Source organism: Sus scrofa, chromosome 7 (assembly GCF_054392235.1).
Source record: "Sus scrofa isolate SSC_HxYL_T2T_F1_AM1 chromosome 7, Sscrofa_HxYL_maternal_Yorkshire_Landrace_v2.0, whole genome shotgun sequence".
In the NCBI taxonomy this organism is placed as follows: Eukaryota; Metazoa; Chordata; class Mammalia; order Artiodactyla; family Suidae; genus Sus; species Sus scrofa.
In genome coordinates, this window is record NC_139389.1 from 83400829 (window position 1) to 83425324 (window position 24496).

The 24496-nt window shown below is 53.8% G+C and overlaps 1 protein-coding gene and 2 long non-coding RNA genes across 10 annotated transcripts in view; 1 reads left to right on the forward strand and 2 right to left on the reverse strand.

The window, feature by feature from the left end:
* Positions 1 to 22810, reverse strand: NYNRIN (NYN domain and retroviral integrase containing). 7 transcript variants are annotated; one of them, XM_084969068.1, is made up of 9 exons: positions 22731 to 22810; positions 22396 to 22610; positions 13458 to 14113; positions 11756 to 13342; positions 10750 to 10880; positions 10527 to 10623; positions 8864 to 8965; positions 8549 to 8650; positions 1 to 195 (listed from the first exon to the last, which is right to left on the reverse strand). In XM_084969068.1, the coding sequence occupies exons 2-9, from the start codon at positions 22591 to 22593 to the stop codon at positions 69 to 71; spliced, it is 3000 nt and encodes a 999-aa protein (XP_084825194.1). In that variant the 5' UTR covers positions 22594 to 22610; positions 22731 to 22810; the 3' UTR covers positions 1 to 68. The 7 variants fall into 7 exon arrangements, with proteins under 7 accessions (XP_084825194.1, XP_084825190.1, XP_084825195.1 ...); XM_084969064.1 differs by lacking the exon at positions 1 to 195 and adding an exon at positions 2150 to 6843 and having other exon boundaries at positions 22770 to 22810; XM_084969069.1 differs by lacking the exon at positions 1 to 195 and adding an exon at positions 2150 to 6812.
* Positions 22226 to 24428, forward strand: LOC146401697 (uncharacterized). Of its 2 annotated transcripts, none has more exons than XR_014810769.1 (2): positions 22226 to 22301; positions 24003 to 24428. It is a non-coding gene; the product is annotated as an uncharacterized LOC146401697 (long non-coding RNA). The 2 variants fall into 2 exon arrangements; XR_014810770.1 differs by lacking the exon at positions 22226 to 22301 and adding an exon at positions 23149 to 23381.
* Positions 23977 to 24496, reverse strand: part of LOC146401698 (uncharacterized) — a 6611-nt gene continuing 6091 nt past the window's right edge. The window contains exons 3-4 of the long non-coding RNA XR_014810771.1: positions 24260 to 24350; positions 23977 to 24102 (exon numbers count right to left, since the gene is read on the reverse strand). This is a non-coding gene — a long non-coding RNA (uncharacterized LOC146401698). The remainder of the gene's footprint in view (positions 24103 to 24259; positions 24351 to 24496) is intronic.

Here is a 24496-nt window from a genome sequence, read left to right on the forward strand (position 1 = left end):
GGGGGGCTGGTGGTGACGGAAGATAAACCTCTCTGAGCTGAGGCTTTGAGCCCCTGTGCTGTGGGCTCCTATGCCAGGTTCTTTCCCTTACCACCCTGCACTGTATTTGCTTGTGGAGTTGCCTCACTTACCTGACCGTGGGCAGAGACCACGCCACTCTCATCACCTGCCGTCTGTTCCACACCTGAACAGGGCCTGGCACACAGAAAGTGCTCTATAAATACTGTGTGACCATGTCTACATGAGCGCCAGGTGTCTGCTTCTTGCTGCTTTTGTCACTTGTTCAAGCTTCTGCTCAGCGCTGGCAGGAGGACGGATCTTTCTTGCCACCCTATCCTCCTGCCAGCACTGAGCAGAAGTTTCAGCAAGTGAGAAAAGCAGCAAGAAGCAGTCGTTGGAAGTCTGGAAGCTTGGCCAAGTTTAGGAAGGTCTTGGAGTCTGAGGGGCAGTAACAGCAAGGCTTCCAAGGTCAGGAAGAAACGTTGGATGGCCTGTGATTTGTCTTGGTCCATTGAGGTTGCTATAACCAAAACACTGTAGACTAAGTGGCTTAAACAACAGAAACTTATATCTCATAGTTCTAGAGGCTGGACATTCAAGATCACGGTGCCAGCAAATCAAGTGTCTGGTGAGAGCCGACTTCCTGCCTGCAGATGGCCGTCTTTTCCTTGTATCTTCAAGTGCTTGAGAGCAAGCGAGCTATCGTTTCTTTGTCTTCTTTTCTTTCTTCTTCTTTTTAGGGCCACCAATGCAGCATATGGAAGTTCTCAGGCTAGGGGTTGAATTGGAGCTGCAGCCATGGTCCACAGCACAGTCACAGCAGTACCACATCCAAGCTGCATCCCAAACCTATGCCACAGCTTGTGGCCATGCCAGATTCTTTAACCCACTGAGTGAGGCCAGGGATCGAACCTGCTTCCTCGTGGATACTAGTCCAGTTTTTGACCTACTGAGCCACAACAGGAACTCCTCTTTGCCTTCCTACAAGGACACTAATCTCATCATAGGGGCTGCACCCTCGCAAATTTATCTAAACTTAATTACCTCCAAAAAGCGCCACCTCCTGATACTATCCCACTAGGGGCTAGGGTTTCCACATGTGAACTTGAGGGACGCAAACATGCAGTCCACCTCATTGATGGAGACTTACTCCATACCCAGCACCATGGTAGCCTCTTTGCGCAGATTATTTCATAAGATCCTTGCACTATCCGTAATTTAGGAATTGTTATCCCGCACTTCATAGATGAGGAGACCGAGGCCTCAAGAAAAGTCCACATAGGTAGCAGCCACAGAGTCAGTATTCAAAGCTAGTTCTTTGGTGTTTCCATTACAGCTAACCGGTTCAGCATAGATGTCATTGTTTTACACAAGCTTAATTCATCTTCACCCCCTCCCCCGCCACTCACTTCTAAAACAAAAATAGGAAGGAGCACTAGCATGAAGAAAGCCCATAGCCTGGGCTCTCCTCCCAGCTCTGCCATGAACCGGCCAGCTGGTTCAAGCTATATAAACTGGCTCAAGTGATAGAACTTGAGCTATATCACTATGTGAGCTATATCACTGGTCTTCTCATATGTAAAATAACAGCTTGAGGAGTTTCCATTGTGGCTCAGTGGTAACAAACCCAACTAGTGTCCATGAGGATGTGGGTTCGACCCCTGGTCTTGCTCAGTGGGTGAAGGATCTGGCATTGCCATGAGCTGTGGTCTAAGTCACAGACACAGCTTGGATCCCAAGTTGCTGAGGCTGTGGCGTAGGCCGGCAGCTGCAGCTCCGATTTGACCCTTAGCCTAAGAATTTCCACATGCCGCGGGTGCGGCCCTAAAAAGACAAAAAATCAGACCAGATAAGAAAAATAAATAACAGCTTGGGTCAGATGAGCACTAGAAAAGTAACTATCCAACAGCTACTTGTCAGGAGTTTTCTGGTGGCTTAAGGATCTGGTGCTGTCCCTGCTATGGTTTGAGTCTGATCCCTCGCCTGGGAACTTCCACACATGGTGGATGCAGCCAAAAAAATAAAACTTACTTGTCAAATCTGCAAGTCTGCCTGGGAAACATGAAGCAGCCATGCCCCATGTCTGCCTCCCACCCTCCTCATTCCCATAATTGAGTGTAAAGCTAAAAAAAGACCCCTGGACATTAGCTCCATTTTGATCCGTTTATTGACAAATCAAATGAAGAAAAAAAAAAAAGGTCACATAAAAGGGTATAAGATGATAAATGTGGTCCACAGAGGGAACGGGTACAGCACCGGGGAGGGAGAATGAGGGTGGGCAGATCATCAGAGGGAGGAGGAGGAAGGAGGGGAGCAGGGAGAGGAGGAGGAGGGGACGAGGTATCTGCTAATAATCCCACAGCTCGCCCTTCAACTTCTCAGCTGTCACCCAATCATTCTCTCCTGGGCAGAATTAACAGCTGGATGGGGTTGCAGGGCAACGTCTAAGTAGTTTGTCTACAAGATTTGGGAGCTGGGGAGTTGGAAGGAAGATGGGTATAGGATTAAGGGAGCTTCTCTTGCTTGAACCGAACCCTGTCTATGGTGATCTGAGAATCAGGAAGCTTAATCCTGGCCCCAGCTCAGCCACCAACTATCTGTGTGACTTTGGGCAAGTCACGTCCCCTCTCTGGGCCTCTCTCCATAAGACACGCAAATGGGACTCAATGGCAGGTTCTACCGTGGCTCTAGCAACTTCAAGTGTTTTGGCAACCTGAGCTAGGCCAGGAGACTGGCTCAGCTTTGGAGAAATAAAACTACTTAGAGGCCCAGCCAGAGCGACACAGTGCTGACCTCCAGCTGGAGCCCGCTCTGTGGGCAGCAGCAGCTGGGAGGTGGGTGTAGGCACACACACCTGTGAGAAATGCACACTTGCAGAGGGTGATTTTGGCAGAGGATTTTCTCTACACAGAAGGCAGGGCCAGAGAACTGGGGTGGGGTGGGGGCAGGGATCCAAACAAAGCAGTCATACACTATGTAGGGTCTGGGGGTGCAGGGTACACGGCAGGGGGAGGAGAGGGCTGGGGGGGGGATGGGGAGGTAGAGCCACGCTAGCACCTCGCCATGTGCCAGACCGCTCATTTCAGTCACCCTCCCCCGATACAGAGGCCCAGGCCCCTTGGTCTAGTTGAAGCAGCTCTTCAGATAGAGATGCCACACTTGGCACTGAGATCCTTGATTCCTGTGGGATTGACATCATCGAAGCTGGGATGTGAGTGTGTCTCCACCGGCCGCAGTCAAATGAGGTAGGCTGACTCTGTCTCCTCCTTGCCTTTCCCGTGCTACTGCAGGATGTGCCTACCTGGCTGGCCACACTCCCGCCCCACTTCTGAGCCTTGGCGCCCAGGATCACCGGCCCTCCCTTGACAGCTGGGCAGGCCTAACCTGGCCTGAGAGAGCGGACCGTGAGACTGGGAACAGGCTGCTTCTCCACAGCCTGCATGGATTTGTGTCAGCTGTGACAGCTTCAAGGGCAAAGGGTCCCCAAATGAACAGACTTGGGGGTGGGGGAGCCAACATCTGAGGTTTCTGTTTGAGAGAGGAATATGGTTTTTGATTCTGAGCTCCAGAGCCACAGTGTTTCATGGTTAAGACATCAGGCTCTGGTGTATGCACGTGGGTGGGTGTGTTTGTGTGTGTACACTTTCACTTGGGGAGAGACACTAAACCTGACCTACCTCAGAGAGGGACCTCTCTACCTCCAACCCCAGGTAAAACTGCCAGAGGCCCACATCTCACAGCCTTTAGCAGATTCTCCCAATCCCCTATACTGAGGATGTCTCCATAGAGATATTGGTCCCTAGTTCAAGGCAATTCAGCAAAGCATGATGAAGTAATTTCTCTACAAAAGGCACAACGAAAGGGCCTCCCTCCCTACCCCAGAACACTGCTGGGGGCAGGGGGAGGCCTAGCAGCAGAAGCCCAGGACCCCGGAGTGGGGGCTCCCCCACTACTCCAGCTCACTGCTCCAAGACCTTGAAGGACAGGGGGGTGCCGCTCTTGGCAAAGGTCTTCATCAGACTGCTAGGATAGATGCACCCGAGCTTCTCCGGGGTAGGGAAGCCCCAGACCCTGTAGAGGGACAGGCTCAGCCGGTCCCCAATATAGAAGGGACCGACCCATTTGGCACTGCTGCCATTCCTGGGGAGGGACAGCAAGAGGACCTGGTCACCCACGTTCCACTCCTTCTCCTGGCTCTCCCTCTTGAAACGCCTATTCTCAGCCTTTTCGCTTGCCTTCTCAGCCACCCGCCAGTGGAGCTCCAGCAGCTCCCCCATCAGCTGTAGCAAGAAGACATCCATCTTGAGCCCCTCAATGTTTGCGCTGCTCATCTCCCACCACAGGGGCTCGGTCAGCCTCTCCTCGCCCCCGGTCAGGATCTGGAACGGCGTGGCCAGGCCAGAGGAGGCCCTGAAGGCCAGGTGCAACAGGGGCAGGGACGCTGCCCACTTCTTGCCGTGCAGGAAGATGAATTCCTTGAGGGCCCTCTTGAATTCCCAGTAGGCCCCGGAGCTTGTCAGGCAGGGGAACTGCAAGTCCCTACTCGGGGATGCCACCTGGGCCCCCAGAGCTAGCCCACAGCTCACCAGGACATGGCGGGCAAAGTGGGGGCCCTGGGCAGCCTCCAGCCTCACAGGAACGCCCCACCTGGCGAACACGTGCTGAAGCAGCACCTGGGCCACAGCCATGTGCGTGTAGGGCTTCAGCGGGAAGGCCTCCACCCACCTGGTGTTGGGGTCGGCCACGATCAACACGTGCTTGTGGCCCTCCTCGCTGACGGTGACCGGGCCCACCACCTCGATCTGCAGGTTTGACCAGGGGGCCGTGGACCTGAGGGGCCACAGGGACTCAATGACCTTCAACTCACTGCCTGTGAGATTCCGGGGGATGCAGTACAGGCAGCTCCTGCAGTATTCTCTCACGTGCTCCTGCATCCCCGGCCACCACCCCAGCAGCCGCAGCTTCTTGAAGGTCTCCTCCGGCCTCTGGTGGCCCCCCATGGGGAGGTCGTGTACCGCGAAAATCAGATCCCTCCGGAGCTGCCTCGGGACCACCCAGACCCTGGGCTTCTTGTCTCCCTTGAACATAAGCAGCCCGCTTTCCCTGTCGAGGCTGAGGGAGTTAAAGGCAGAACTGAACGGTGAGGAGTTAGGTAATTTCTGCCCGGCCTGCAGCTTGGCAATGATGTCGGCCAGGGTGCTGTCGCTCCGCTGTAACGCCAGCAAGTCGGGCTTCTTGCCTGCGGTGCGGCGAGTCACCACAGGGACCGGCACATCGTTTGGCAAATGCCACCACTGGCCGCTCCCCTGGGCACCCTGCTTGGCCAGAGTGTCCACCGTCACAGCAAACAGGGAACCCCGGTAGGAGGTTCGGTAGATAAACGGAAGGGATGAGAGGCCGGAGACCAGGGCTATGATGTAGGAGAGCAGGCCTGGATGAGGCAGCGGAGCCCCATCGGAGGAGAGGAAGCCCCGTGCCCTCCACAGCGGCAGGAGCTCCCAGAGGAGGCTGAAGATCCAGTTGCAGTGCGTGAGGAAAACCACAGGCAGGTGGGACCGGCCAAAGCGCTCCAGGCCACAGGCCACGGCCGCCAGGTGGGCGTAGGTGGGTGTGTAAGGGGAGCAAGAGAAGGAAAGGGAGACCGGGGGGCTGGTGGGAGACAGGACATAGAGACCAAAGCCAGCACACCACTCGTCCTCTCGGTAAAAGCAGTAGCCCGACATGTGGATGCAGACAAAAGTGGACAGGTCGGAAAAAGGAGGCAGAACCTGGAAAAAACGAGGCATGGAGGCCGCGGGAGTCAGCAGCCGGTTTTCCCCCAGCAGACCCTGGAGAAGGGCCAGTTCCAGTGCCCTCTTGCCCTTGTCCTGCACCAGGAGGGACCACCGGATCAACCACGCCTTGGCGAGCCGGCGGCCGTCCCACGCCTCAGGGTCCGCAGTGGTCCGGGAGGCGTAGGAAAGGCCCAGGACCACTGGGGTGTCTCCAATGCAGCGGGAAAAATACTTGAGGGCCCAGGCCACGGCGTAGGGGCTGTCTCCCCCCGACTGGGGGCCCGCGCTCTCCTCGTCTGGGAGGAGGGGTTTCGAGGTATAGGCTACAGGGTGCTTTCTTCCTGAGTGCTCTTGGTACACTACGGCCATCAGGGCCACTTGGCTCACTGTCACCTCCAGGCGGAAGGGCAGCTGGGAGTTGGGGGCCGACAGGCAGAGGGCAGACACCAGGGCTCGCTTCAGGGCCAGGAAAGCCTTCTCGTGCTCCAGGGCCCACTGCCAGTCCGGCTTCTGCTTGAGGAGGCTGTGCAGGGGGCCCACGAGGGCTTCATAGTCGGGGATGACGTCCCGGTGGGAGTCCATGAACCCCACAAAGAAGGAGAGTGCGGTGAAGTTGCTAGGGATGGTCAGCTGGGCCAGGTGGGCCAGAACCTGCTGGCAGGGGGCCTTCCCGTCCCAAGGGATGTCCAGGGAGGGAGAAGCCACCACTGGCAGGAGATCAATGTCAAGGGCCTCGTCCATAGGGTCGTGGAGGCTGAGGCACCGGAGTATTTCCTCTGAGAGGGAAGGACACTCAGCCCTGAACACAGACACCAGCAAAGAGTCCTGATCGTCATCTTCCTCCTTTTCCTCCTCCTCCTCCTCCTCCTCCTCGGCCAGCTTCTGCGTCTCTTGCTCCTCTCTCTGCTCCTCGTCCTGCCTCTCCTCCTTCTCCTCCCTGACTTCTTTCACACTCTGCAGACTCTCTGGGGGCCAAGGGTCAGCCTCATCCACTGGCTCAGAGAGGCTGGCCGAGCTGGGAGGAAGGGTCTTCCACACCTTCAGGAAGTTGCCAATGTCAGTGTCCAACCTACACCAGAACAGCGGGGCAGAGGGGCCTGATGGAAGAGGTAGGGGACAGCCCACTCCTAGAGGTCATCGTCCAAGGGGGAACCCCATCTGTGGAAGCCCCACAGAGCCTGACCCCATTGCTAAGTGTCCCTGAGGCTGGGCTGGGGGCCAGCCTCCAACATGGTGCAGACTCAGATAGGACCTGTCCATAGACACTCTATCCCAGCATGCGCCCAGCCGCAATGTCAGAAGCCTCATCCAATCAAAACCTCACTGACCAAGTGACATTTCCAACCAGTTTGAAGCCAATTGTTTGATAAGAGTTCGATGACTGGTACGTGCAACCAGACTCCAGGATGAGCAAGCCAGGGGGAGGTCAAGAGAAGGAAGGAGGCCTGACAAGGGACTTGGGAGGGCCCAGCACACAAACCTCAGCCACAGCACTTTTCTTCAAATCAGTACCCTGCCCAGAAGATCCTGACCCACAGCCCCCTGCTGGGCCTAGGGACCTGGGAGGTGGGTGGCAAGGTGGCTCGGAAGGGGCAGAGGCTGGAAGATCTGAGTTACTGCAAACGAGTTCTGCCAACAGCAGCACAGTGGCCTTGGGAAAGTACTTGGGTCTCAGATTCCTCATCTATAAAATGAGGATAGTGGCCACGTATGTCTAACTCAAGTTGGGAGGACCAGGAGTTCCCATTATGGCTCAGCAGTAACGAACCTGACTGGTATCCATGAGGACATGGGTTTTGTTTTTTTGGTTTTTGGTTTTTGGTTTTTTTTTTTTTTGCTTTTTAGGGCCACATTCACGGCATATGGAGGTTCCCAGGCTAGGCGGCCAATCAGAGTTACAGCTGCCAGCCTACACCACAGCCACAGCAACATCAGATCCAAGCTGCATCTGTGACCTATACCACAGCTCACGGCAACACCACATCCTTAACCCGCTGAGCGAGGCCAGGGATGGAATCCTCATCCTCACGGATACGAGTCAGGTTCCGTTTCCGCTGTGCCACGATGGGAACTCTGAGGACTCGAGTTTGATCCCTGGCCTCACTCAGTGGGTTATGGATCCAGCATTGCCTTGAGCTGTGGTGTAGGTTGCAGACTCAGCTCAGATCCCGCGTGGCCGTGGCTATGGTATAGTCTGGCAGCTGTAGCTCCGATTCGACCCCTAGCCTGGGAACTTCCATATGCCATGGATGCAGTCCTAAAAAGACATTAAAAAAAAAAAAAAAGTTGTGAAGACCAAAGGGAATAATACATGTGGAAAAAATTCTACTTGGTATATAAGCCAGACAGAGCTCCCTTCGCACACAACGAAACAAGAACAAGGCTGTTCACTGCAGCACTGGTACCAACAGCATAGCATGGAAACTGTCAAATGACCCTACACAAGAGACCCCATAAGCCTGCTGGGTACACGTGTAATAGAATACCACACAGACATTAAAGCCAGCCACATGAACTCACATGGCATAAATCTGGGGAAAACAATAAAATGCTGGGTACATGCACCAGTTGTAGAAGGGTACATACAGTATTAAAACAAGATTGTGAAACTGCAAAACCATACTGTAAGTGGTTTATGGATGTACAGATGTGGGTGGAAGTACAAAGACCTGAATAAGTCAAGTCACCCTGCTCATCACTAAGCACTAGGCACATGTTAGCTAGCACCAAGGGGAAGATTCTGGTCAGTCCCAAGAGGGGCTGGAAGGCATTACCTGTTTGGCTTCTTCAGAAACTCATCCAGGGTGGGGCCATCACGGCCCAGGGGGTCGTCAGGCACCATGAAGAGATTCCCCGCAAAGGTGAAGGGCAGCAGGCTGGACCCGGGATGGAGGAGGAGAGGTCACAGAGGAGCCCATGACCCATCCATGCCCAGTTGCCCCCTGGTGTCTCCACCGTGGCTGAGAGTCAAATCTCCTCCAGGCAGGTGCTGATAAGTACCACTCCAGGGGCCCCCCCAAACCCCCCTACAAGGGGTGGCCTGACACCTGTGGAGAAGGAACAGCCCAACTGCTTGGGAGCCACCTCACCGATCTTTGACCATCAGTTTCTTAGAATTATTCATCAGGACATGAAGCTGCTCATTGGTGACAATGATGCCATCTGTCTCTTCTGCCAGCTTTACCATGAACCTGCAGGGAGAGAGAGAGTCACCAACAACCCAGTACTTGGCCCCTCACCTCCCCAGTGCTCTGAGAAAATGAATTTGCAGCTTCCCGTTGAGGTGCGTTGGACAAAAACGCTGCCCTCGGGAGTCAGGGAGCCAGGGCACGAGAGCCCATCCTCGTCTATGCAGCCATCTGGGATGATCACGCGCCCCTGGGAGGGTGAACTGGGATGCACGTTCCCCAACTGTATATGCAGACACAGACCCCTATTTCACACCTAGGCATTCACACACCCATGCTCAGACACACACACAGAAACCCATGTACTCGTCCACACCCACCCATGCATTTTTACTATTTCAGTTTCCACATGTTTAAAACAAACATAAAATATCTACCCTATATTGCTGTGAGGATTAAACTGGATGGGCAATACACTTAAGTGCCTGGCTCACTGCCTGCCACCCAGCATACACATAACACTCCAGTATCTTCACCAAGGCACAACATTCATGTACATGCCAAGACACACATACATACACATGTATGTCTGTATACACATATAAAAACACATACCTGAATAAACAAATCCACTTTTCCAAGGATCACGTCTCCTCGAAAGAGGGCTGTGATCAGGAAAGAAAGCAAAGGCCACCTACTTCTCGGCCTTCCCTGCACGGTGCCATTCCCAGGGCCCCAAGCATGCAGTTCCACAAGTGGCCAGCAGAGGAGCCTTCTGCAGAAAAGCCATCTTCCCTCTAACCCAGACCTGAATTTAGAGGCTAAGTCCTGACCCAGGGGGTGGGCTCTTGAAGGAGGGAAACCTGAGCTGCCTTGCACAGCCCTCTCCAGGCCTGAAGGCTGAGTGGGCACCAAATCTTGGAGAAAGTGGGAGGGTCAGAATTTCTCCCTTCCTGGCATGGGGGGGGCCCAAATGAAGCATCGAATTAGCCCAGGCACGGTGACCTCAGCAGGGCCTTGCCTGCCCAGCATCACAGGCTCCCCTGTGCACACTGGTCCTGCAGCCGCACTGGGGAGTGGGTGCTGAGGATTAACAAGTAGCAAGGCATCTGGGCTTTAGCTAGGAGACAGGTCCAATCTGATTCCCTTTTCAGAGCCCAGCCAGGGCCCCAACCACACACATACCTCCTCCCAGGGCCAGGGCTGGGGATGAGGGGGAGGAAAATACTTCAACAGTTGCTTGAGACTTGAGCTTCAACCCAGACTAGCCCCCAAATCTGCTGCCTGGGGAAGCAGCTCACTTGAAGCACCAGGAGTCACCTGTACTGGTCCCATCCAGAGAAAACAGCTGGTCTCAACCCAGAGTTCATGGAGGAAGAAAGCTGTTAACTCAGAGAAATGGGGCTGCAGAGTCCCAAATTCAAGAACATCCCTTGGACTTGGACAGAGCTGACCTTGGAGCCCTCTCCTCTCCGTGTCCTTCCCTCTGTCTACAGAGGGCCAGTGCCCCATGCCACCCTCTCTGACATTGACCCCCCGGACCTGCTTGCCTCCATCTTCCCTGACATGGCAGCCCAGCCCGAGCCCCAGAGCCCCACAAGAGAACACCTGCAGGCTGGCGCACCTATAATCGTAGGTGGTGATCTTCTTGCCGTTCTCGAGCTGGGAAGGTGTGATTGAAAGCATCTTGAGGGAGTGGAGCTTTGTCAGAAAGTGGCTCTCTGGAGGTGAAAGGCAGGGGAGAGCGAGGGTCAGAGGAAGGACTGAGGGTCAAGGTGGGGACAGAAAGGCAGGGTAAAGTAAGGCACGGTGACACTGGAGGAGCTGGGTGACAGTGGATAGCTCACCTCTCACCCTCCGGTTCTTCTTCAGCTGCCAGGTGGGAACAAACACAGTGACTTCTCGGTGTCCCCGGTTCCAGAAATACTGCACAGCCATGGCAATGCCCCGGCAGGAGAAGAAGTGCTGGAGGCCATGCCTAGGGGTGGAGGTGAGGGCAGGAAGTAGTGAGAGAGGAACTTTCTGCCCTAGAAATGGCCCTGCCTCTCCGCCTCCGCCTCAGAGCCAGCCCAGGGTAGCACAGCCAGCGATGCCAGGGCACCAGCATCAGCACCACAGGCACCACTAATGCCTTTCCCTCTATCATCAAGCACTGAGCACATACGGGGTGCATCACCTACTTATGTGTGTGTGTGCATGCGTGCAGGGACCTCCAGGGCCAAATGAAGAAGGCAACCTGTTCATGCAAAGAGCACAATTTAGGGCTGGAAGCAAACAGTCACAGACCACCAGCTGTGTGCTGGAAGTGCACTTGGCACAGTCATCTTGCCAGCCTTTCTGCTAACACATATACAGCAGTAAGTGCTAGGCAGAGATCCCCAGCAGCTGGTGTGGTTGGGAAAAGCTTCATAAAGGAGATCTATGCTGAGCCTGAAGGTTCAGACTAAACATTTAAAAAACTGGTCTGGGATTCCCAGACCCCATGCTATGTGAGGCAGACTGAAACAGGGAAACCACAGTCCTGGGCAGTGGGCAGATCTGAACTCAAAGGCCAGCTGGGTCCCTTACTGGCTCTGAGATCTTGGGCAATATTCATCACTTTTCTGAGCCTGTTTCTGCCTCTATCAAGGAGCAAGAACAGAAACCTACCTTTGAAAGCTGCTGTGATGATTTCATGAACACCACCCAGCATGCAGAGCCACTTCCCTCCCATCCCACCCCCACTTGAGCCACATGTCACCCACACACAGAGGTCAAGAAAGGACACCCACACTCTATCCCCCAGGGATGTCCTGTCCCAGCTCCCCAGCATCCCCAGCATCCCCAGCCAACCCCAGGCCCGTGACTACTCACACCATGGCTACGCTGCTACCGTCAATGACCACTCGTCGCAACCCCTGGTTCCCGGGTTCTCCTGAAAGGTTCAGCTCGAAGGGTGTGTTCAGGGCCTCGTGGTACCTCTGGAAGCTAGTCACTGTGCTGTTTGCCTGGGGGTGGCGAGGTGGCTGCCTCGGGGCTCCCTCCCAAGCTCCCAGGAACCCCTCTACCTGAGGTTGGCCCTTACTACTGGGAGCTAAGGTGCCACTGGATGGGGGCCCCTGCCTTCCGGGTTCCCCCTGGCTCTTCAGAAAGGAAGCCCTGCCCTTTGAAGAAGGCTGGCCCTCACTTAGGAGTTTGGCTACATCCAGGGTTGGCCCTGGATCTGTGGGTGCCTTCTGAGCTGTAGGCGTTTTCGGAGCTCTGGAAGTCTTAGGAGCTGCAGGTGCTTTGGGAGTTGCAGGGGCTTTGGGGGCTGTGGGGGTTTTGGGAGCTGTAGACCCTGGTTTAGCTACAGGTCCAGTCTGGGCTCTTGGTGTTTGGGGACCTGCAGGTGATGTTTTTGCCGCAGGCCTTTTCTGAACTGTGGAAGTTTTTGGCGCTGCAGGTACCATTTGAGCTGCTGGTGCCAGTCTACCCACAACTGCCTTTTGAGCTGTGGGCAGCACTTGAGCTGCTGGCTTCATGGGAGCCAAAGGCACTTTAGGGGCTGCAGGTTCTTCATGGACCACCGGCATCATCTGGGTTGCAGGCACTTTGGGGGGTGCAGGCAGCGCCGGATTGGCAGGTGGGGTCTGAGCTGTGGGCATTGCTGCAGCCATGGGCACTTTGCAAGTTTCAGGCACTGTTTTAGGGTCAGGTCCTACTGGAGCTGCCAGCCCCCCTTGAGCCTTTGGCCTCCCCTGAGCAGTGGGCACCCCTTGCCCTGTGGGCATCACTGGAAAGGGCCCCTCTTCTGGCCTCTTATTATCCCACTGCATACTTCCTTGATCACCTGGTTCACTTCTAGCTTGGAGCTGGGGTGCAGAGGTCAAAGGTGGCCCTATCTGTGGAAGTGCTGGGTTAGCCTTGTCCTTCACCCCTGAGCCTCCTGAGACCACCAATAAACTCATGACGTTGTTAGGAGTCTCTGGTCTTGGACAGTTCTGCAGGGCTGTCTCTCCCCCGGGGCCCCCATCCGGTCTACAGTCTGGACCTTCCACACTGGGCAAGGGAACCAGCTCCTTCTGTTTCCATTCCAGATTTAAGGGCAAAGGGTTCTGCCCTGGCAGCTTGAACTGAATGGGGCCCAGCGGCCTCTGCCAGAAGGGGAAACTGAAGCAGGCCTGGGACAGGAGCCACGCCAGGTGGAGAGAATGCAGTTCATTGATCCTCCAGAAGGTTGCAGCAATAGCCCCCGGCCACAGGGGCCCAAAGGCTGGCCCCGGAGTCCAGGCTTTCCAGGGAGAGCACACACCCAGGGCTGACACCGGAGGCTGGAGGGGGAGCTTGTCTTCCCCCCTCCGGACCTGCCTTTGCTGCGACAAGGCTTGTGTGTGGTCCACAGGGTCCTGGCTGCTGCTGGCTTGTACTGGTCCGGCCTCATGAGCACTGTCCATACCACCTTGGTTGTTGGAACTGGCCCTGGAGGAAATCCACATTTGTTGGAAAGGTGGGACATCCAGTTAGGTCCCAAACTATTTCCTTGGGGTTGCAGAAGTAGGGGCAGAGAAGCCAAACCGATTTCTCTCGAACTTACCGTACCAGCTGGTTTCCTGCCTCCGGCTGGGTGTTCCGGCCTGGGAGGCCCGAGGTTAGGGCCCCCATGGCTCCCAGGCTGGTTAATTTCTTTGAATTTTCTGGACTCCCCATCTCCAGAAAGGGCCCAGTACCATCTCCAACAGACACCATGGCTGGGCCTTCCTTCTGCTGGGGGGTCGGGCAGATCAGGAGCTGCTCAGGGTCAGAGCGGGAATCCGAGGCGCCGATGCGGCCGAGCCACTGGATGATGTCCTCCTTGCCAGCAGCATCCCGCACCAGGCTCAGCAGCAGTTCCTGGACCGCTGGGGGCAGCTTCAGCAGGTCCCCCGCATACTGGTCACCACGGATCCAGACCAGGGCCCCAAAGGCCCGGGTCACCTCGGCCTCCCAGATGCCACGGGGAGTGAGCAGAGGGGCAGGGCCCCAGCGCAGCCGCCCCACCAGCTCCTCCAGCCAGTTCTGGGTCATGATGAAAGACTCGGTCAGCCCGCCCACCATCAGGGAGCCCGGGGGGCCAGGCACCAGGTAGGCCAGGGTGCTCCAGCACAGGCAGTCCAGGAAGAGGCCCTGGGCCCCGAGGAAGGCGCAGTGCAGGGCTGCCGGGTAGCGAACCTCCTTCCACAGCTCCGGGCTGCACAGGCCCTTCAGATACTCCTGGAGTCAGGGGGGAGAGCACAAAGGAAGTCAGCTGTCATGGGTCTGCGTGGGCGCTCGCTCCCCTCGCTGAACAGATGCCTTCCCCCTGCCCACCACAAGCCAAAGGCCTCTCCATGGCCCATCATGCTCTCCCTGGTCCTGCCTCCTCACACACTCATCTCTTTCCAAGGAGCTTTGACAGAAAGCAGTGAGCCCCCAGAGGAAGGAGAGCACCGGGGCTTGGAGTCAAGGGCCCTGGTTCTAGTTCCCACTTGACCGCAATAAGTTATGGTCATTGTGGGAAACTTATGGTCTTCCTAGGGCCTCAGTCTCCGCACCTACAAAATGATGGGTGAGATGAGATATTCCTTAGGTCCAGTCCGAGCCTGGCTTTCTAGAATTGTGAAATAACTAGAGGGAGGAAGACTGCACATCCCTGAGTTCCCTCCGTGTGCCAGGAGCTTATGTGACCTGGGGCCAATTTTTTACCCTCCCTGTGCCTACAGTTCCTTATCTGTAAAATGGGGACAATAGTTCCCACCTCAGTTGGCTATTAGGAAGCTTCAGTGAGTAAATACAGAGAAAAGTGCTTAGCTTGTGCCTGCCACAGCCTATTCCCATTTTGCAGGCTCAGAAGGTTATAGAGCTGACTCAAGGACACACAGCTAGAGGGTGACTGGGCCAAGACCACAACCCATGTCTATCTGACTTCAAAACCAGAGCTCTTTCTACCTCTTTGGACTGACTACACAGTGACTACAGGGTAATTCTGTGGGATTCTGGTTAATCCCCCTCCAGAAGGCACAACTTTTGCCTATAATCACAGTGCCCATAACCAGGGGACAGAGAAGGAGAAAAGTCACCGGGCCAGTGTCCAGGGGATCCCCACAGAGACGCACAATGGCTGAACCAGGAGGAAGGCCTCTGGCTGACTGAGTAAACCAGTGTCTCCAGGGCTCACACACTCAGTCTTTAGCAGTTGCTGGGATGGAAGAGGTTGGGTTTCTCCACTATATGGCTGAGTTCCCCCAGCATGACCCCAGGATCTCTAAGGAACCATGAGCACTCCCTCTTAATCAGCCACCCCTGATGACTGCATTTGCCTTCAAGTCCCTCCACATCCCTGTGTCAATGGCAGTATCCCTCCTCCTGCTTTCCCCTGACGGCTCCATCATGGAACAAACACACCACTTGGGATATCCAGCAGCCAACCCAAAGACCCTCGGCTCAGTACTCAGACCACGCTCCCTGCTCAGGCCTGAGCTTACCTCTTGCACTGGACCAGGCTTGGACCTCCATCACCTTCCCCAAAGGGCCTGAAATAAACCTCGGTGCTGAGGGCCACATCTAGTCCCTTTTCAATCAGTCCAAAATCAGCTCAAAACCTGACGGACCTCCCAGAGTTCCTGTCGTGGCTCAGTGGTTAACGAATCCGACTAGGAACCATGAGGTTGTGGGTTCGATCCCTGGCCTTGCTCAGTGGGTTAAGGATCCGGCGTTGCCGTGAACTGTGGTGTAGGTCGCAGACATGGCTCGGATCTGGCATTGCTGTGGCTGTGGTGTAGGCTGGCAGCTACAGCCCCAATTCAACCCCTAGCCTGGGAACCTCCATATGCCACGGGAGCGGCCCAAGAAATGGCAAAAAGACAAAAAAGACAAAAAAAAACAAAACAAAACCTGATGGATATCCCATCCAGAACCTCGGCTGGTACCTGGCAAGGGAGAATCTGACAAGGTGGAATAACCCTCATAGACCTGAACAAACTCCCCACATTCTAACTGCATGAAAACAACATGTAAAAATGAAGAGACGTGCTGGAGAAGATTGGGGGTGGTTTTTTCTCTTTGTGCAAAGAGCTTAAAAAATTTATTATTGCCATGAGCTGTGGTGTAGGTTGCAGACGTGGCTCAAATGGTGTTGCTGTGGCTGCGGTGTAGGCCAGCAGCTATAGCTCCCATTCGACCCCTAGCCTGGGAACCTCCAGATGTCTTTTTTGCTCCTAAAAAGCAAAATATATATATATGTATATTTGTCTCCATTAACTAGTCAATATTTTTAAACTACAGGATATATTGGAACTGAGATAATTTTCAAAATAATAAATCTGAACTGATAGATATCCCCACAGAATATTCACTATGTGCCAGGCTCTTTACCTACATTATCTCATTGATTCCTCTCTCAGCCCTATACAGAAATTACTATCATGCCCATTTTAGGTGGGTAAGGAAGGGTACAGGCCCAAAGTCACACAGAGAGTAGGCTGGGACACTCAGGCAGTCTGACTCCAAAAACTGGGGTCTTAACCATGATGCTGTCTACAGCTCAGATCGAAAAAGGAAACAACAGGCATCTACATCCTGAAAATACCTAGAGTAATTTTCCTGCTCCAAGACCACCCAGATTTTTTTTTTCTCCAAGGGGAGAAAAGGTAAAGAGGCAAGAACAAAAATAAGCACAGAAAAAGTGATGTATTTGTAAAAATATATCGCCCAGTGTCCCACACATTGTTTGTCAACTTGTAAGGGAAATAAAAACAATACCACCAAAGAGTTTACTACTGTGCTATATACTTGATCGAGGTGCTCGATCAAGCCATCTGTAGATATGCAGATCTGCAACCCCAAGAGTTTACCTCCTATGAAACCTTTCTCAAGAAGCCACTGAAGGCATTTCTGGCAGTGACTCCTTTTGGATCTCTAGTACCTGCCAGATGGGCCTGCCACTATTCCCCTGGACCAGGGAATACTGCCTCTCCTTCCTCATCCCTCTAGCCTTGGCGGTGAGAGTTGCTTTCAGCTGCTCAGGGCTGCCTCATCCCCTGGCAGATTTACCAGCTCACTCATGTGACCAGTTCCCTGCATTAAATTCCCTTGTTGTGAAAAAAAAAAAAAAAAAAGAAGCCACTGAAGGAGTTCCTGTCGTGGCTCAGTGGTTAACGGAAAACCTGACTTAGGATTCTCCTTTCTCATAAGTAAGTTACCATTGACTGTCTGCTTCCCAGTACCACCCCCAAATTACACTGCAAAATACTTAAAAACTCAAAAAATGGCCACACCAAGAAACTCTGGAATTGGGAGTGAAGGATAACATTTTTTAAAAGGTAGACTAAAATAAAGTTGTTAGGAAGCAGTTAGATCTGGGAACCCACACACCTCTCTGCATAAAGGCTGGGCAGGTACCTCGCCACCCACGGGAGTTTATTCTGCAGAGAGAAAGACAAGGTCCTAAAATCAGCATACTTGAGGGTGTAGGTACCATACAAAATCATGGTGGAAGAAAGGAAGGTCAAGAGCGATGCCTACAGTGAACCTGAAGACAAAGAAACTTCTTCTCCCTATTCAGAGATTCTGCAATAGTAACCAGCAATAATAAAGAAACCCCATATGAAGGGGTCTCACTGGGACACCTCAGAATGGGAGAAACTACAAACTTCCAGAGAGAAAACACTTCACAGCAAAGGACCAAGGGAAGTTCCCACTGTGGCGCAGCAGGTTAAGGATCCAGTGTTGCCGCAGCAGTGAACCAGGTAGCAGCTGTGGCTCAAATTTGATCCCTAGCCCAGCAACTCATACGCCGAAAATACAGCTGAAAAAAGAAAAAAAAAAAAAAAAAAGACCAAGGACCAGAAGAGCTTCAGTGGCCCCAAAGCAAGAAGTCCATGGATTAAAGCCTTCACATTTCTCAAGGAAAATGGTTTTCCATCTATTTTTCAACACCAGCCAAACTGACAATCCAGCGACCTTCAGCTATGCAATGTAGATATGCAGATCTGCAACCCCAAGAGTTTACCTCCTATGAAACCTTTCCCAAGAAGCCACTGGAGGAGTTCCCGTCGTGGCTCAGTGGTTAACGAATCCAACTAGGAATGATGAGGTTGCGGGTTCCATCCCTGGCCTTGCTCAGTGGGTCAAGGATCCGGCATTGCCGTGAGCTGTAGTGTAGGTCGCAGACACAGCTCAGATCCCGTGTTGCTGTGGCTGTGGTATAGGCCGGCGGTTACGGCTCCAATTTGACCCCTAGCCTAGGAACCTCCAAGTGCCACAGGAGTGGCCCAAGAAATGATTAAAAAAAAAAAGCCACTGGAGAGCATTTTCCAGCAAATCAAGAAAGGAAACCAAGAAAAGGTGACCCAACATAAAAAAGCAGAGACAGTCTCCAGGATGACTATGGAGAGAAATCTCAGAATGTATTCATCCATTCAATAAATCATCTGTGAGCATTCACTATGTGTCACAGGCATCATTCTAGGAGGCTTAGAGGATGACTAGGTTAGATTGGAGAGTGGGACTCAAGAAACAAGCATGTTGATCCTTCCTAGTTATCAGCATGCTCTAGCTTGATGGCGCTACTGATGGACATGCTCCAGCAACTCAAGAGAGAGACACGGTGTTCAGGAAATGAGGCATTTAACATAGAAAAAAGGCAAAAAGATGCCAAAAGGGACAGCAATGGGAGTCTCAGGATGGTAGCGGTGCAGGCCTGACCAGACAGAAGGAACGATGTACCCAAGAAAAAAATTGGAACTGACAGACCACCCTGAACCCACAGAATGACCTCATAGAAAACTGCAGTGAGAAGCTACTGAATGTTGTTAAGAATTAGCAAAGGGGGAATTCCCGTCATGGCGCAGTGGTTAACAAATCCAAGTAGGAACCATGAGGTTTCGGGTTCCATCCCTGGCCTTGCTCAGTGGGTTAAGGATCCAGCGTTGCCTGGAGCTGTGGTATAGGTTGCAGACGCAGATCGGATCCCACGTTGCTATGGCCGTGGTGTAGGCCAGCAGCTGCAGCTCCAATTAGACCCCTAGCCTGGGAACCTCCATATGCCGCAGGAGCAGCTCTAGAAAAGGCAAAAAAAAAAAAAAAAAAAAAAAAATTAGCAAAGGGTACAAAGGAAAACAGGCAAATTGGAAAGAGTTGAGGAGTTCTTGATCTCAGGGCAATCAAAAATTAAGAAAGAAAACCTAATTATAGTATGCTTCAATGCTTAGATGTGAATAATATTTGCATGGGTATCATGTTGCAAATACCATATTATATTGTAAATTTAATGGAAAAAATGAAATATAAGCATAATGGAAAGAAAAAAAGGTATGTCAATATAAAGGACCTAAATCCTTACCTGTAATAATAGGAAGTAAAAAGATACCTAACATTGATATTGTCTATGATTACAAAAGATACAGTATCTACACATGTTTTTAGGAACATGGAGATGTGTCAATGCCAGAGCAGATCTCTTCTACAAGGAAGAGCACCGAAGAGAGAGTTGGAAGGAACAAGGCAGGGAATCACTGTGTTCTGCCATGAACTATTGGCCTTTTAAATTACGCACTACTTTGATAAAGAGAAATTAAGTTTAAAACAAAGAACAACTCAGTGCCCACAACACAACTGGGTGTACTGATAAGTGCTTAGCGATCAGCCAGTCATAGGAGAATAGCCTTGATTTGTAGCATTTGCCAATTTCTGTGGTGTAAATATTCCCACCACGGCTGATTTCAAACTACCAATGGGACTCTACTGGCTCACAAACTTTCTGAAGTTTCAACAATAGGTCAGCAGGAGCTCCCTTCCTTTCGGTAGGTTCCAGCCCAGCCCTGGCCACCACCAGCTTCTGTGGCACGGTCAGTGTGAGGCAGGGACAGCCCAGCCCTAATCAACAAATCACACCGTGTCCCACAGTTCCCTGAGCCCAATCTCTGGCTCCCTATCACCTCCTCCCATCATCTCCAAAAAGGGGAGAGGCAAACATGTCACCTGTCCTCTTGATGTCCTTCCTCACACCATGCCAAGGAGGACAGAAGGGCTGAGCTGGGCTTGTCCCTGGGTGACTCTGGTCATTAGTAAAACCCTCCTGTGCACTTGCAGATTTCCCCTCAGAGAGGCCAGGCCTCCCCAGTGTTTGTTTTTGCTGCCTAAGAACATGATTTCCAGCAATGTCTTCATTATTTTTAAAATCCCATCACAAGAAAACTCCCTAAAGGCACTCTTAGTTCTACAGAGATTTTCCTGGAAAACTAGTGAACAGAATGTAGAAACACATCCGGGCTCTTCTCCAAAGAAGCCTGTATCCTTCCTGACCCCTCCGCCCCTCACAAACAAGACACCCCCATCCACCACCCATTCCCCATCCTGCAATTTCCAGCCTCACTGAGCCCTCTCTGCCTGCTGGCCTTTGTATAGTAGGTCATTATCAAGGTGCATGATTCTGTGTCCCTATAGCTGGGGTTGGGATCAACCACAGCACCTCCATATGGAAACCACAAGACACCCTTGAACATGGGAAATTTTCCTGTATCAGATCGCTGGACTTTAGAAAGCATTTAATCCAAGCCTCTCTTTACAAACAAGGAGATGGAGACTCAGAGAAGAAAAGGGACTCATTCAAAGTTATACAGCTGGTTACCAACAGTAAGAACTGACCACTCTAACTCCCTGACAAATATTTGCAAAAGTCCAAAAACATGCATTATTTCAATTGACTCTGACAAGTCCTCCATGAAGTGGGTATTATTATATAGGTTCATAGGCTCAAGAGAAGGTAACTGATTTGACCCAGGTCGGCCAGTTAAGAAGCAGCAAACCCCAATCTCAAATTCTCTCCACCACACCCCCTCTGATCCAGCAGTGACTCAGTGACAGCAAATTGAGCCCACATCTCCTAACTCCTGGAACAAACCTTATCCTCCTCCCTTCCCTGCCCTCCTGCTCCAAACCTCCTGCTCATCCTGTGCAATAAGGGAGAGAGTTACCTAGAACCCCCTCATGTTTCCATCTTAAACAGTGCCCTTCCCCAGGGGCGAACAAAAGGGAAAGAAGTGACAGGATGAGAGGAAGAGAGAAAGCCACTGGCAACATTAGTAAGGCCGGGGGTGTGAGGGAGAAGCAGCAGCCCCAGGAACCCTTAGGCAGCAGTGGGAGCAGGAGTAGACAAGTCTCGGGAAGCCCATGGAGGATTTAAGCAGGGGGCAGGGGAGCAAGACACCTCAGAAAGCACCAGTCCCATAAAAAGGAGAGTGAGTGTATTTCAAATTAACAAAAAAGGTTAAGAAGCCAAAACAACCACAAGGCTCCTGTGGTTAACCCATTCTACCCCAGCCACTGAAAAGTCTTCACCTCAGGGGCGTCTACACATCTGCTCTCCAGACAGGCACCCCTCCCCCCATACCTCTGTCAGAACTGGAAAAACTGCTGACAAAGCAGCTCAATGGAGGGGCTGAGGGAGGAACTTTCCAGCCTGCCTGCCCACTGGCCAGCGTTTTCTGGGCCTCCCCCACCCATAGCCTTGACCAATTAGGATACTGGTATAGAATCCAGCTGGGGAAGGGGTGTGTGTTGGGGCGAGAGGGGGTGCACAGAGGAGCGGGGTGGTCTGGAGCTGAGGGCGGCTGCAGCATTCCTACCAGGAAATGATAAGATAAGGGAATCTGGGGGAAGAGGGAGACATTGACCATGACTAGGGGTCAGAGGGAACCTGGGAGGCCCAAGTGGAGAGAAGCTTGTGAGAGAAGCCAGGGAAAATGCAAGAGGCACACTGTGACCTGGCCTGTCCAGCGTCCAGCCCCACACAGCAGGCCCTTTCATCTGAAAGCCCACAGCCCTCCTCCCAGATTCCCACCCATCCCCAAGGGCTGCTGCCTTCCAGAGCTGCTGCCCCTCCGCCTCCCAGTCCCTGCAAGAGTCTGCCTAGGGCATTAAGAGTGTGGCATGCAGAGCCCAGAGCTGGGTTCTGGTCCCAGGCCCTGCCAGCACCTACCTGACCCTCAGTGCTCAGGGAGGCCCCTTACCCAGTCCAGACTCCAATACCTCATCTTCAAAAGGCCAACGTTGCTCTAGAAGCATCTCTATGGGCCCCTCCAGTCCCATCACTCAGAGACTCCAAGGGGTACCCCAGGATTTAAGGAGACTTAAAATGAGGCAGAAAGACAGGGACCTTCCAGAATCTTAGTAAAGAACAAAGAGGTGAATTGCAAAGACAACAGAAACAGAAACCTTAAGCTGCTCCCCAGATGAAGGAGCAGGCTGTGGATTCCAGGCCCTGGCCAGGGAAGGCTCATGGGAGGGGACACACGACACGGAGCCTCTCTCAGTGCACTTGAGGGGCAGGAGTGACACGCAAGAGAGGGGTGGGGCAGAAAAGAGGCTGCAGATCTGGAAAGGCGGATGACCCAGTACCTGCCCGCCATACTGGCGAATCCAGGTCGGGGGACCTCTGGGGACCCCTGACTCTCCAGGCACCGAGGAGGAGGAGAGGGGGTCTGGCTGGAGGGGATTAGTGGGGAGAAGCTGTTTACCTTGGCTTTGCCCATGTTCTCCCTGGGCCCTTCGAGCTGCAGCCAGAAGTAGGGGGTGTCCGGGCGGCTCTGGAAAGCGTTCAGCTTGACCCTGAAGATGCGCTGCACTTGCAGCCTCTGCCGCTGCACCCGGGGCTTCGACTTGGTCTGCACCATGAACCATTCCTGCGCCGGAGGGTCGCCCCCGGACAGGAGCATGACTGCCCCGCCCGCCCCTGGATGGAGGGAGCCGACAGTGTCACCGGGGTCCCCCGGCCGCGGCGCCTAAACCACGCCCCCTCCCCCCGGCGGCGCGCCCCCGCCTGGGCCTGGGTCCACCCGGCTTGCGGACCCACCCTCCGCGGCTCGGGCGCCCTTCCCCCTGAGCTCCGTGCCTTTCGGCGGCGGCGGCGGCGGCTCCCGAGACAATCTCTTCCTGCCAGGGGTTGCAGCTGGGGGTGGGACCGGTCGGGCTCCCGCCGCCCTTCCCTCCGCCCCCAGCCTTCCCCCTCCACCACAGCGCCGGCCCCTCCAGGATGAACTTTAGCTGTGTCTGCTGGGTCGCTTAAAGGGGCGCGGAAGGCGGAGGGAGGCAGCGGGGTGGAGAGAAGGGGGGCCGCGGCGGCGGGGTTGGGGGCGCTGGGGGAGGGGGCGGGGAGAGGGGCAGAGAGAGTCCTGGAAACCTCTGCCTTCCACCCAAGTTTTGGGCCCGGAGCCAGAATCTGGGGGTCAAAGTTAATTTCCTTCCACATTCCCCTTCCCCCAGGGGAAGGAAGAGGAAGAGGAAGGAGAGGCACTCGGATGGAGGAGAAGGGGCCTGGCGTCGGGGACCCGGCCTTTCTCTCCGTTCCTTCTGCCCACCCTGCCACCTCTTAGGCCTCCCTGGAAAACGGGGACCTGCGCCCCCTCCTTCCCTTGGAGGAAAGGGTTAAGGGAGAGCAGGGTGGGGAGCCTGGGAGACTGGGGCCTGAGGAAACTCCGAGCTGGAGACCCGCCAGAAGAAGAGGGTAACAGCACCGCCTCCCCACTCCCCACCCCCCAAGTCTGGGGACTGCCTGGAGCTGGCAGGCCGCCCAGACCCTCCAGAAGCCCCCAGGGCTGGAGGGGTGGGGAGAGCGCCCGAGTTTTCAGGAGGTCTCAGAGTTGCTGCATTGTTTACAAAAGCCCTTTTTAGCAAGTTTGGACTAGGCCAGAAGGGCAGGCTGGGAGTAAGGGTAGGTTGGTGACAACCTCTGAGGGGTCCCTCAATCCTTGACCCACAGCCAGCCAGCTGCTGGGCAGCAGTGGTCAGGGGCCAGCCCTGGACTGGGGGGCTGCCTCCAACACCCTGTCCTGGAGGCATCCCCAGCACCAAGAACACCTAAGGCAGCCCTGTGGCCTAAACTGAACCTGACCCCAGGGAGGGCAGAGTCTGCATCCTGGGCCTCTGTGACCTTTATCTCCAAACCCAAACCCAGAGTCTGACAGGCCCAAGTGTACCTGTGGGGACAAAGGACAGCAGACTTTCCACTGCCCTGGAACATCTGAGCTGCAGGGGCTGTGGCATGGGGCGGGGGGTGCCCTAGTCTGGTCTGGACTTCCCACTCCTGAGCATGCCACCCACCTCCACTCCTGCTGCTTCTCCCTAGATTGGAATCCAGAAAAAGAAGAGATCTCCGTCACTTCTGGCTCCAAGACCTTCTGCTCAGCCCCGACTGCTGTCCTTGGTCCCCTCCATGGTCCGTAGCACTTCGAAGCAGGAGACCTTCAGGATGAGCTTCCGCCTCTCTCTCCACCCTTCCCACCACCCTTTATCAGAAGCACGTGCCTTATTTGCTTCCATTTCTCCTCTGAAGCAAGTAAGAGCCTCGTTCCCATGCTCCCCACTCCTTCCCTGAATACTTACTTCTTGTTGCTCTCTCCCAACTGACTGTGGACTCCACACACAGTGGCATCTTGAAGGAAAGCTCTCAGGTTGAATCCTGTGTTCAAAGAGGCTGTGCGGAGGGTGGGAAGAGGTCAAACTTTGGCATCAGGTACTTGATAAATAGGTAAACAAAGGTAATGTATTTCCACTCTTGTGCCTCCATTTTCTTAGCACATAAACATGGAGATGATTCACAGGCTGTGAATCAGATCACAC

Coding starts and splice junctions, on each gene's coding strand:
- NYNRIN (XM_084969064.1), bottom strand. CDS start 22,593: ATGCTCCTGTCCGGGGGCGACCCTCCGGCGCAGGAATGGTTCATGGTG. Junction 14,114..22,395: donor AGAACATGGGCAAAGCCAAG/GTAAACAGCTTC, acceptor CCCTGACTCCAG/GAGTATCTGAAGGGCCTGTG. Junction 6,844..8,548: donor TTTCTGAAGAAGCCAAACAG/GTAATGCCTTCC, acceptor GTTCTGGTGTAG/GTTGGACACTGACATTGGCA.